The sequence below is a fragment of the Melanerpes formicivorus genome, unplaced genomic scaffold (assembly GCF_026170545.1).
Source record: "Melanerpes formicivorus ecotype bairdi unplaced genomic scaffold, bMelFor1.0.p_v2 SCAF_73, whole genome shotgun sequence".
Classification (NCBI taxonomy): domain Eukaryota; kingdom Metazoa; phylum Chordata; class Aves; order Piciformes; family Picidae; genus Melanerpes; species Melanerpes formicivorus.
The window spans coordinates 2832555-2844816 of NW_027142425.1; the positions used below are offsets into that span (position 1 = coordinate 2832555).

At 56.4% G+C, this 12262-nt stretch overlaps 1 protein-coding gene across 4 annotated transcripts in view; it reads left to right on the top strand.

The window, feature by feature from the left end:
* Window positions 1-363: 363 nt before the first annotated feature.
* The window catches only part of LRCH2 (leucine rich repeats and calponin homology domain containing 2), a 65205-nt gene continuing 53306 nt past the window's right edge, over window positions 364-12262 (top strand). For all 4 annotated transcript variants that reach the window (XM_068163650.1, XM_068163651.1, XM_068163652.1 and 1 more), the window contains exon 1: window positions 364-757. In XM_068163650.1, the coding sequence (XP_068019751.1) occupies window positions 409-757 (349 nt within the window). In that variant the 5' untranslated portion in view covers window positions 364-408. The remainder of the gene's footprint in view (window positions 758-12262) is intronic.

Sequence of the window (12262 nt, forward strand, 5' to 3'; positions counted from 1 at the left end):
GCTCCTGGCCCGGCTGCCAGAGGCGCCCCGCTGCCAGGCTGCTCGCCAGGCTCCGCTCGCCCTGTGGGCAGCACGTTCCGGGATCGCTCCCGCAGTCGCCCCCCGCGGCCCCGCGGCCGGTGGCACGAAGCCCCCCTGCCGTGCCCGCGCGTGCCACTGTGGCCCCACCCCCCTGGGCGCGCGCGCGGCCCCTCATTGGCCAGCGCTAGCTTAAGGAACCGCTCCCCTTCGCCCCACGCCACCGGGGATTGGTGAGGGCCGCGGAGAGGCGCTCAGGAGCCACGCCCGCCCCGCCAGCGGCCCCTCCGTCTCCCTCCCGCGCCCCCTCCGGGCTGGCTGGCGCCTGCGCAGTGGCGGTGTGGCGGCCCCGGCTGTTGTTATTGTGGGGCTGGTCTGCGCCCTACGAAGATGGCGGCCGGGCAGGGGGGCGGTGGCGGCAACGGCAACGGCGGCAACGGCGGCACCAGCAGCAGCGGTGCTAGCAGCGGCACCAGCAGCACCACCACCAACAGCAGCAGCAGCAGCACCGCCGCCAATGCCAACGGAGCGGGGGGACTGGGGATCCCCGCTCACCTCACCCTCTCCTTCTCGGCCGGGCCGCACTGGGGCGCGGCGACTCTGCCGCAGCCACACACGGTGCGCAGCCTGGACCGGGCCCTGGAGGAGGCGGGCAGCTCGGGCATCCTCTGCCTCAGCGGGAGGAAGCTACGCGACTTTCCGGGCAGCGGCTACGACCTCAGCGACACCACGCAAGCAGGTGGGGGGAGGCTCCGGCGGCGGGGCGGAGGGGAGCTCCTGCCCGGGAGGCCCGGCTGCGGGCGGCTAAGGGGGACGGCGGTGCGGAGTGGGGGGGGGGTGCGGAATCGTCCTCGCCGTGGTGGCACTTAGGGGCGAGTTTCGGGAAAGGAGGCTCTGTAGTGTCAGTGGAGAGTTGCGGCGACCCCGCTGTGCTGGCGGTGGGGTCTTGTGTGTTGGCAAAGGACGGCTGCGGGGCTGGGCCCGTGGTCGCAGCTGGTTGCGAGGATGGCAGGGGAAGGACCTGCCCTGGTGGCACTGGGGGGGAGCTTGAGGATGCCCAGAGAGGGCAGAGGGAGAGATGCAGCCGGAAGATCCCTTTGATCCCAGTGACCATCCGAGGGCTGGGGCTGTCGTGGCGATGAGGAGCCTCGGCTGGGATGGCTGTGGCGGTCTGGGAGCGTATGCCGGGGCTGGTGTGCTGGCGCTGGGGAGATGCGGAGCTCCTGGCTGTGTGAGGGCAGGAGGGGTCGTGGGAGCGCTCCGCGTTTGCGGGTGGACGGACAATGAGAAGCCTTCCCCAGCACGCAGTGGGACAGGGGGAGTGCAGTGCCTCGGGAGGTTGCCTCCGCGCTGTGCGCTGCCGGGGGCGCTGCCTGCCCCGGAGGGCAGTGCTCGGGGCGGGGAGCTCGGCTCTGCCGTGTGCGGGCGGAGCAGGGGTGTCCGCGGAGCTGGGCACCGGCAGGGCAGCCGCTGTGTGCAGGGGCAGGGCTCTGCGGCTGGAGAGGCTCCCGCTACAGCCCGGCACGTAGCGGTGGTGTGCTGGGATGGGTTGTTGTGATGTGTTGTAGCCCTGTGCCTGTTTCTGCCCTGCGTTGGGGTGCAGGTGCCCTCGGTGTCCCTGTGCTTGCGCTGCCAGGGAGCGAGGGCTACCTGCCTGCAGGGAGGAGAGGACCAGAGAGCCGTTATGGTTGGAAAAGACCTCGAAGATCATCAACTCCAACCATTCCCTAACTCCACCAAGGCTGCTGCTAAACCATGGCCCTCAGCACCACATCTCTGCCTCTTTGAAACACCTCCAGGGATGGGGATTCCACCACCTCCCTGGGCAGCCTGTGCCAGCCTCTGAGAACCCTTTCAGTGAAAAAGTTTCTTCTCATCTCCATCCTAAACCTGCCCTGGTGCAGCTTGAGACCATTTCTTCTCCTATCACTTGTTATTACACAGAGGAGACCAGTCCCCACCTCACTTCAACCTCCTTCCAGGGAGCTGTGGAGGTCTCCCCTCAGCCTCCTCTTCTCCACACTAAACAACCTCAGCTTCTCCTCCTCCTCCCCAACCCTGTTCTCCAGACCCTTCCCCAGCTTGGTTGCCCTTCTCTGGACCTGCTCCAGCACCTCAATGTTGTTCTTGTAGTGAGGGGCCCAAAATTGAACCCAGGGCTCCAGGTGTGTGGGAGGTTCTGTGTGTGTGCACTTATCTGGTGAGGGGAAGGCTGTGCTGTGTGAACGCTAGGGATTGGGGGGGGCACTGACAGGAAATTCTGTGTTGTGTTTTCTGTGTGTCATAAGGATGAGGACTTGCAGTTCCTCTGCATGCACACAGTGCCTGGATGAGAGTGTGCAAGATGAGGGGAGCTGTCGGCATTGTAGGGAGCAGGAGCTGCGTGCTGCTGGCTGGTTTGTACCTTTGAGGGTGTCAGATGGCTTGCAAGCTTTGTTACCTGGGGTGTTTGGGTTGGCCCTTCATCCCAGCTCAGCAAGAAGGTGGTTGTGAGTGTGGTGTGAGGGATGTGTGCCCAGGGAGCTCTGTGCCAGCTACACAGCCAGAGCTCTGTGTGTTCACCGTGCCGCTAAGTGCTGAGATACCACGAGTGGCAGCCTGGATTCACCCAGGTGAAGTGAACTTGGAGCCATTTTTCCTGGGTGGTTGCTAGAAAACACATCTGTGTCTTCCCCAGGAGCTCTGCTCTGATTTGGCTCGTCTCTGAGGGAGTGCTGGATTATTTGCTGCTGGAGTGGCTGCTGAAAATGGATAATTTTGGGTAATGCACCAGGATTGAACACAAAGAAGAAACCTAGCATCTTTTGTTCACGAGTAGTAGTGGCTTTCCAAAAATGCTCTTTGGGTGAATGATTTTGTTTGTTTCATTTTGGTGTGTGTGTGGGGGTGGTGTGGGGGTGTGTGTGGCTTTTCTTTCCCCCTGGGTTGTGAACAGCTCTGCCTTATTGTTTGGAATGTCAGGCTGCCCATTGTGGTACCTTATCCATCTCTGACAATCCCCCTTGCTCCTGCTCTATCCGACGGTCGTTGCGCCGCTCTTTGTTGTGGGCTCTGTTTTGTGCAGAGGGTTCAGTAACGGTGCAGCCATTCTTCTGTGAAAGCCTAGGTGCTGTAGGATGTACCATTTCTGAAGCACTGATTTTTCTCATTCAAAATCCCAATCTCTGTGTCCAGCAGCAAGCCTGCCAGTGATGATTACCTTTTGTGTTGGGGCTGCTTCTTTTTCTTCCCCCCTTCCCTGACACATGTGCTGCGTCCCTGTGTGCAGTGCAGAGCAGGGGGTAGGTCTGTTAGTGATTTCATAATAGCAGCACATGATTGAAATGAAACCAGGTTGCTTGAAGTACTAGCTCTTGTTTTTTCTTGTAGTACCATAAAAACACATTCAGTAACATAATAGGTGTTCAAGAGGGGATTGGATGTGGCACTTGGTGCCATGGTCTAGTCATGAGGTCTGTGGTGACAGGTTGGACTCGGTGATCCTCAAGGTCTCTTCCAACCTTGGTGATTCTGTGATAATTGCTCTCTATATGAATATTCAGTAACTAAAGCATCAGAAGCCTGTTATATAGGCAGGCTGTTGTTAAAAGGACTTTCTGGTGGAACCATATTTTGTGTTTGCTTCTAATAATTACTCAATTACATTTTTTTTGGTCTTATTTTGAATCACAGTATCACCAAGGTTGGAAGAGACCTCAAAGATCACAGAGTCCAACCTGTCACCACAGACCTCATGACTAGACCATGGCTCCAAGTGCCACATCCAGCCCCCTCTTGAACACCTCCAGGGATGGGGACTCCACCACCTCCCTGGGCAGCACATTCCAATGGCAAATGACTCTCAGTCAAGAACTTTCTCCTCACCTCCAGCCTAAACTTCCCCTGGCACAGCTTGAGACTGTGTCACCTTGTTCTGGTGCTGGTTGCTAGAGAGAAGAGACCAACCCCCACCTGGCTACAATCCCCCTTCAGGTAGTTGTAGAGAGCAATGAGGTCTCCCCTGAGCCTCCTCTTCTCCAGGCTAAGCAACCCCAGCTCCCTCAGCCTCTCCTCACAGGGCTGTGCTCAAGGCCTCTCCCCAGCCTTGTTGCCCTTCTCTGGACACCTTCAAGTCTCTCAATGTCCTTCTTAAACTGAGGAGCCCAGACCTGGACACAGGACTCAAGGTGTGGCCTAACCAGTGCTGAGCACAGGGCACAATGACTTCCCTGCTCCTGCTGGCCACACTCTTCCTGATGCAGGCCAGGATGCCATTGGCCTTTGCCCCCTGGGCACACTGCTGGATCATGTTCAGGCAGCTGTCAGTCAGCACCCCCAGGTCCCTCTCTGCCTGGCTGTTCTCATCCACTCTGACCCCAGCCTGTAGCTCTGCCTGGGGTTGCTGTGGCCAAAGTGCAGCCCCTGGCACTTGGACTTGTTGAATGCCATCCTGTTGGACTCTGCCCATCTGTCCAGTCGGTCGAGGTCCCTCTGCAGAGCCCTTCTGCTCTCTAACTGACCAACATCTGCTCCCAGCTTGGTGTCATCTGCAAACTTGCTGATGACTGACTCAATCCCCTCATCCAGATCATCAATGAAGATGTTAAAGAGGATGGAGCCCAGCACTGATCCCTGGGGCACACCACTGGTTCCTGGCTGCCAGCTGGCTGTGGCACCATTCACCACCACTCTCTGGGCTCAGCCTCCAGCCAGTTCCTAACCCAATGCAGTGTGCTCCCATCCAAGCCAGGGGCTGACAGCTTAGCCAGCAGTTTGCTGTGGGGGATGGTGTCAAAGGCCTTGCTGAAGTCCAGGCAGACCACATCCACAGCCTGCCCCACAGCCACCAGGCAGTCACCTGATCATAGAAGGAGATCAGGTTGGAGAGGCAGGACCTGCCCTTCCTAAATCCATGCTGGCTGGGCCTGAGCCCTTGGCCATCCTTCAGGTGCGCAGTTATTGCCCCCAGGATAATCTGCTCCATCACTTTCCCTGGCACTGAGGTCAGGCTGCCAGGCCTGGAGTTTCCAGGTTCCTCCATCAACCTATTTGATACAATTATTTGATACTCGAGTGAAAGATGATCTTGTCCTTTAGGATCTTGTGCTTTAGGATGCAGTTAGATAGAGCTTGGGCACTACCATCAGAAATGAATTTTCATCATGAAATGCTGTGTAAAAATATTGAAGGGCCACCTCTGACAGGTGTCCAGAGAAGGGCAACGAAGTTGGTGAGGGGTTTGGAGCACAGCCCTGTGAGGAGAGGCTGAGGGAGCTGGGGTTGCTTAGCCTGGAGAAGAGGAGGCTCTTATTGCTCTCTACAACTGCCTTAAGGGAGGTTGTAGCCAGGCAGAGGTTGGTCTCTTCTCCCAGGCAGCCAGCACCAGAACAAGAGGACACAGTCTCAGACTGCACCAGGGGAGGTTTAGGTTGGGTGTTAGGAAGAAGTTCTACATAGAGAGAGTGATTGCCCATTGGAATGTGCTGCCCAGGGAGGTGGTGGAGTCCCCATCACTGGAGGTGTTCAGGAGGAGACTTGATGGGGTGCTTGGTGCCATGGGTTAGTTGATTAGGTGGTATTGGATTGGATGATAGGTTGGACTCAATGATCTTGAAGGTCTCTTCCAACCTGGTGTATTCTGTGTATTCCAGGACCTGAAGGGGCTCCAGGAGAGCTGGGGAGGGATTTTTGACAAGGGCTGGGAGTGCCAGGATGAAGAATAATGGCTTTGAGCTGGGAGAGGGGAGATTGAGACTGGAGATGAGGAAGACATTCTTGAGTGAGGGTGGTGAGACACTGGCACAGGTTGCCCAGGGAGGCTGTGGCTGCCTCCTCCCTGCAGGTGTTGAAGGCCAGGCTGGATGAGGCCTTGAGCAAGCTGGGCTGGTGGGAGGTGTCCCTGCCCAATGGCAGGGGGGTTGGGACTGGATGATCTCCGAGGCCTCTTCCAACCTAAACCATTCTGTGGATATCTGAATCATTCACAGAGTATCTGTGTGGCATAGAGCTTGATGGGGGATCAGCCACTGCCTCACAGGCAGTGATAACTTGCTTATTAGCATTTTTTCAGTGTTTCATGTTAAAATACACCATGAATAAGGCTACAGAGACAGGCCAAGGAATGGAAGATGGGGAGGAGTGTGGGTGAAAAGCCTTTGGTGTGTTTCATTTTCATTTCCAAGGCAGTAATGCTCTCAAATTTGGTTCTGTGGTACTTAAAACTTACATTTTAGAAAGCAGCTTCTCACAAATCTGGATGCAAATAACTTCTCTTTCATGTAGCAAACCCAACAAAGGCTGGAGAGGGAATCTTTGTAAGGGTGTCTAGAAATAGGGAAAGGGGGAATGGTTAGAAGCTGAGAGAGAACAGGGTGAGACTGCATCTTAGGAAGAAGCTCTTCAGTATGAATAGAATAGAGTAAACCAGGTTGGAAGAGACCTTCAAGATCATCACATCCAACCTATCATCCAACACCATCTGATCAACTAAACCATGCCACCAAGCACCCTGTCAAGTCTCCTCCTGAACACCTCCAGTGATGGTGACTCCACCACCTCCCTGGGCAGCCCATTCCAATGGGCAATCACTCTCTCTGTGTAGAACTTCTTCCTAACTGCCAGCCTCAACCTCCCCTGGCACAGCTTGAGACTGTGTCCTCTTGTTCTAGTGCTGGCTGCCTGGGAGAAGAGACCAACCCCCACCTGGCTACAACCACCTTTCAGGGAGTTGGAGAGAGCAATGAGGTCTCCCCTGAGCCTCCTCTTCTCCAGGCTAAGCATAGTATCGTAGTATCATAGTATCAGTCAGGGTTGGAAGGGACCACAAGGATCATCTAGTTCCAACCCCCCTGCCATGGGCAGGGACACCCCACACTAGATCAGCCTGGCCACAGCCTCATCCAGCCTGGGCTTAAACCCCTCCAGGGACAGGGCCTCAACCACCTCCCTGGACAACCCATTCCAGGGCTTCACCACTCTCATGGGGAAGAACTTCCTCCTCACCTCCAGCCTCAATCTCCCCACCTCCAGCTTCATTCCATTCCCCCTAGTCCTATCACTCCCTGAGATCCTGAGCAGTCCCTCCCCAGCCTTCCTGTAGCCCCCTTCTGATACTGGAAGGCCACAGTGAGGTCACCTGGGAGCCTTCTCTTCTCCAGACTGAACAGCCCCAACTCCTTCAGTCTGTCCTCACAGGAGAGGTGCTCCAGCCCTCTGCTCATCCTCCTGGCCCTTCTCTGGACACCTTCCAGCACCTCCAGATCCCTCTTGCAATAGGGGCTCCAGAACTGGAGGCAGTACTGCAGGTGGGGTCTCAGCAGAGCTGAGCAGAGGGGGAGGATCACCTCCCTTGCCCTGCTGGCCACACTTCTCCTGATGCAGCCCAGGATGTGATTGGCTTTCTGGGCTGCAAGTGCACACTGAGAGCTCCTGGTGAGCTTCTCCTCCCCCAGCACCCCCAAGGCTCTCTCCCCAGTGCTGCTTTCCAGCCAGTCCCTGCCCAGCCTGGATTTGTGCCTGGGATTGCCTCCACCCAGCTGCAGGACCCTGCCCTTGCTCTTGTTGAACCTCCTGAGGTTGGCTTGTGCCCACCTCTCCAGCCTGTCCAGGTCCCTCTGGATGGCCTCCCTTCCCTCCAGCCTGTCTGCTGCACCACACAGCTTGGTGTCATCAGCAAACTTGCTGAGGGTGCACTCAATGCCACTGTCCATGGCACCCACAAAGATGTTGAACAAGCCTGGTCCCAGGACTGATCCCTGAGGGACTCTGCTTGTCCCTGGCCTCCACTGGGCCATGGAGCCATTGACAGCCACTCTTTGGGTGCAGCCATCAAGCCAGTTCCTTATCCATCCAGTGGTCACCCATCACACCCATGTGTCACCAGCCTGGAGCCCAGGATGTGGTGTTGGACAGTGCCGAAGGCTTTGCTCAGGTCCAGGTAAACGACATCAGTTGCTCTCCCCTCAGCTATTGATGTTGTCACCTAAACACAAACCAGATTGTCCCTGGTGAACACACACACCTCTGAACCTGAGGATGTTGGGATGTGACAGGCGGTTCATCAGCTGCACTTCCCGCAGCATGTTGCCCCGGTTGCTGGCCAGCTTGCTCATCTTCAGTGCCATGATCTGCCCTGACTGGCGGTGCTGCGCCTTGAAGACCTCGGAGAAGAAGCCGGCCCCGATCTTCTCACAGTGGAAGTCATCGATGTAGAAGAGAGTGGAGACAGCGTTGCGGAACGCCAGGTACGCGGCGGACCGCAGCCGTCCGCTGCCTGGCGAGGGCCCCGCCGCCGCTGCTGCCTCTTCGCATTCCGAAGGCCTCCGCGGCTGCCCCTCCTGTTCCATGTCGGTCTCCGCCGAGCACCCCCAGTGCCATTCACATCCCCGGCTGCCGCGCGACTGCCACGACGGCAAAACCGCCGCCTTTCCCTCGACGCGGAGCCACCCCAGCTCCCTCAGCCTCTCCACACAGGGCTGTGCTCCAGACCCCTCCCCACCTTTGTTGCCCTTCTCTGGACACCTTCCAGCATCTCAACATCTTTCCTGAACTGAGGAGCCCAGAACTGGACACAGGACTCGAGGTGTGGCCTAACCAGTGCAGTGTACAGGGGCACAATGACCTCCCTGCTCCTGCTGGCCACACTGTTCCTGATGCAGGCCAGGATGCCATTGGCCCTCTTGGCTGCCTTGGCACACTGCTGGCTCATGTTCAGCCTACCATTGACCACTACCCCTAAGTCCCTCTCTGCCTGGCTGCTCTCAGCCACTCTGCCCCCAGCCTGTAGCACTGCCTGGGGTTGCTGTGGCCAATGTGCAGAACCTGGCACTTGGATGTGTTCAATCTCCTGCCCTTGGACTCTGCCCCTCTGTCCAGCCTGCTGAGGTCCCTCTGCAGAGCCTCTCTACCCTCCAGCAGACGAGGGTGGTGTGACTCTCAAACAGGTTACCCAGGAAGGTTTTGGATGCCCCCTCCCTGGATGTGTTCAAGGCCAAGTTGGATGAGGCCTTGGGCAACCTGGACTAGTTGAGAGGTGTCCCTGCCCATAGCATGGGGGGGTTGGAATAGATGATCTTTGAGGTCCCTTCCAAGCTGAGTGACTCTGATTCCAATGCAGTCACATTTACAGTGCCACTGTACCCCCAGGCTGTTATGCCTCAATAAAATCAGCAGCAGGAGGAGAGTCACTGTAGTTCCCTGTAACACTTTATATGCCTAGGGGTCAGGTAAAGCACCAATACTGTCACAAATACCCTGGTGGGGTGTGTTTTTGCTGGGAGATGTGGCCACATTTCCCTTATGTCAGCCTTGCCAGCACAGAATTTGCAGATACTGCAGCCCATTTTTGGCATCTTCAATGGTGTGACAAGAACTCCTGCTGAGCTCTAAGCTCAGTGGTAATAGCTGAGTGTTTAGCTCTGGCCTCATGGCTATCATATTGCTTTTTATATGAGAATGGTCCTTGGGGCTCTCTGGCCAGGGGAAAAAAACCCAAACCACCCCCTCCAAAACCAAATACCCTGAATTTAATATTCCCCTGAATTTATCTGTAGGCTTTTCAGACAGACCTGACAGTATCACACAGTATCGCTAAGGTTGGAAGAAACCTCAAAGATCATCAAGTCCAACCTGTCACCACAGACCTCATAAGTAGACCATGGCACCAAGTGCCACATCCAATCCCCTCATGAACCCCTCCAGGGATGGAGACTCCACCACCTCCCTGGGCAGCACATTCCACTGACAAATGACTCTTTCTCTGTAGAACTTTCTCCTCACCTCCAGCCTAAACCTCCCCTGGCACAGCTTCAGACTGTGTCCTCTTGTTCTGGTGCTGCTTGCCTGGGAGAAGAGACCAACCCCCACCTAGCTACAACCTCCCTTCAGTTAGTTGTAGAGAGCAATGAGGTCTCCCCTGAGCCTCCTCTTCTCCAGGCCAAGCAACCCCAGCTCCCTCAGCCTCTCCTCCCAGGGCTGTGTTCCAAGCCCCTCACCAACTTTGTTGCCCTTCTCTGGACACGCTCCAGCAAGTCAACAGTCAACTAGACAGTGGGGAAGTTGCTCAAGGCATTGGCTGACTCACTTGGGCAAAGCAATGCAGCACAGCTACCTTGAAAAGAGAATCACAGAGCTTGGAAGGGACCTCAACGGATTTGAGCCCAACTCCCCAGGCCACAGCAGAGTCACCTAGAGCAGTTCACACAGGAACAGATCATAGTATCAGTCAGGGTTGGAAGGGACCACAAGGATCATCTAGTTCCACCCCCCTGCCATGGGCAGGGACACCCCACACTAGATCAGCCTGGCCACAGCCTCATCCAGCCTGGCCTTAAACACCTCCAGGGACAGCGCCCCAACCACCTCCCTGGACAACCCATTCCAGGGCTTCACCACTCTCATGGGGAAGAACTTCCTCCTCACCTCCAGCCTCAATCTCCCCACCTCCAGCTTCATTCCCGTGAGGTCACCCCTGAGCCTCTTCTTCTCCAGGCTAAGCAACCCCAGCTCCCTCAGCCTCTCCTCACAGGGCTATGCCCCAGACCCCTCCCCAGCCTTGTTGCCCTTCTCTGGACACCTTCAAGTCTCTCAATGTCCTTCCTAAACTGAGGAGTGCAGAACTGGACACAGGACTCAAGGTGTGGCCTAAGCAGTGCTGAGCACAGGGCACAATGACTTCCCTGCTCCTGCTGGCCACACTCTTCCTGATGCAGGCCAGGATGCCCTTGGCCTTCTTGGCCCCTGGGCACACTGCTGGCTCATGTTCAGCTGCTGTCAATCAGCACCCCCAGGTCCCTCTCTGTTTGGCAGCTCTCAGCCACTCTGACCCCAGCCTGTAGCACTGCCTGGGGTTGCTGTGGCCAATGTGCAGAACCTGGCACTTGGATGTGTTCAGTCTCCTGCCCTTGGACTCTGCCTATCTGTCCAGCCTGGCAAGGTCCCTCTGCAGAGCTCTCCTATCCTCTAACTGACCAACATCTGCTCCCAGCTTGCTGTCATCTGCAAATTTGCTGATGGCTGACTCAATCCCCTCATCCAGATCATCAATGAAGATGTTGAAGAGGATGGGGCCCAGCACTGATCCCTGGGGGATGCCACTGGTGGCTGCTGCTAAATGAACTCCTGAAATAAACAGATGCAACTAGGTCATGAAATATCAAAAGATGTATTAAATATTCCAATGATTTTATTAAAGCCTTTAGCTTTGCTCCTTGCTGGCTGAGCAGGATCAGCCCCCATGGCAGTTAAGTAACTGAGTATATTGCATCAGGGTAATCACTGTCTGCTTAGCTCAAGAGTTGTGTTTTCTGTTCTCTCTTATGATTCCAGAGAGGTTGTGGAGCCTCCTTCTCTGGAGACATTCCAAACCCATCTAATTGTGGCCTTCCAGTATCTGAAGGGGGCTACAGGAAGGCTGGGGAGGGACTGCTCAGGATCTCAGGCAGTGATAGGACTAGGGGGAATGGAATGAAGCTGGAGGTGGGGAGATTGAGGCTGGAGGGGAGGAGGAAGTTCTTCCCCATGAGAGTGGTGAAGCCCTGGGGTGGGTTGTCCAGGGAGGTGGTTGAGGCCCTGTCCCTGGAGGTGTTTAAGCCCAGGCTGGCTGAGGCTGTGGCCAGGCTGATGTAGTGGGGGGTGTCCCTGCCCATGGCAGGGGGGTTGGAACTGGATGATCCTTGTGGTCCCTTCCAACCCTGACTGATACTATGATCTGTTCCTGTGTGACCTGCTCTAGGTGACTTTGCTGTGGCCAGGGGAGTTGGACTCAAATCTCTTGAGGTCCCTTCTGAGCCCTAACGTTCTGTGATTCTCTTTTCAAGGTAGCTGTGCTGCATTGCTTTGCCCAATGAGTCAGCCAATGCCTTGAGCAACTTCCCCACTGTCTAGCTGACTGTTGACTTGCTGGAGTGCGTCCAGAGAAGGGCAACAAAGCTGGGGAGGGGTCTGGAGCACAGCCCTGTGAGGAGAGGCTGAGGGAGCTGGGGTTGCTTAGCCTGGAGAAGAGGAGGCTCAGGGGAGACCTTCTTGCTCTCTCCAACTCCCTGAAGGGAGGTTGTAGCCAGGTGGGGGTTGGTCTCTTCTCCCAGGCACGCAGCACCAGAAGAAGAGACACAGTCTCAAGCTGTGCCAGGGGAAGTTTAGGCTGGCAGTTAGGAAGAAGTTCTACACAGAGGGAGTGATTGCCCATTGGAATGGGCTGCCCAGGGAGGTGGTGGAGTCACCATCACTGGAGGCGTTCAGGAGGAGACTGGATGGGGTGCTTGGTGCC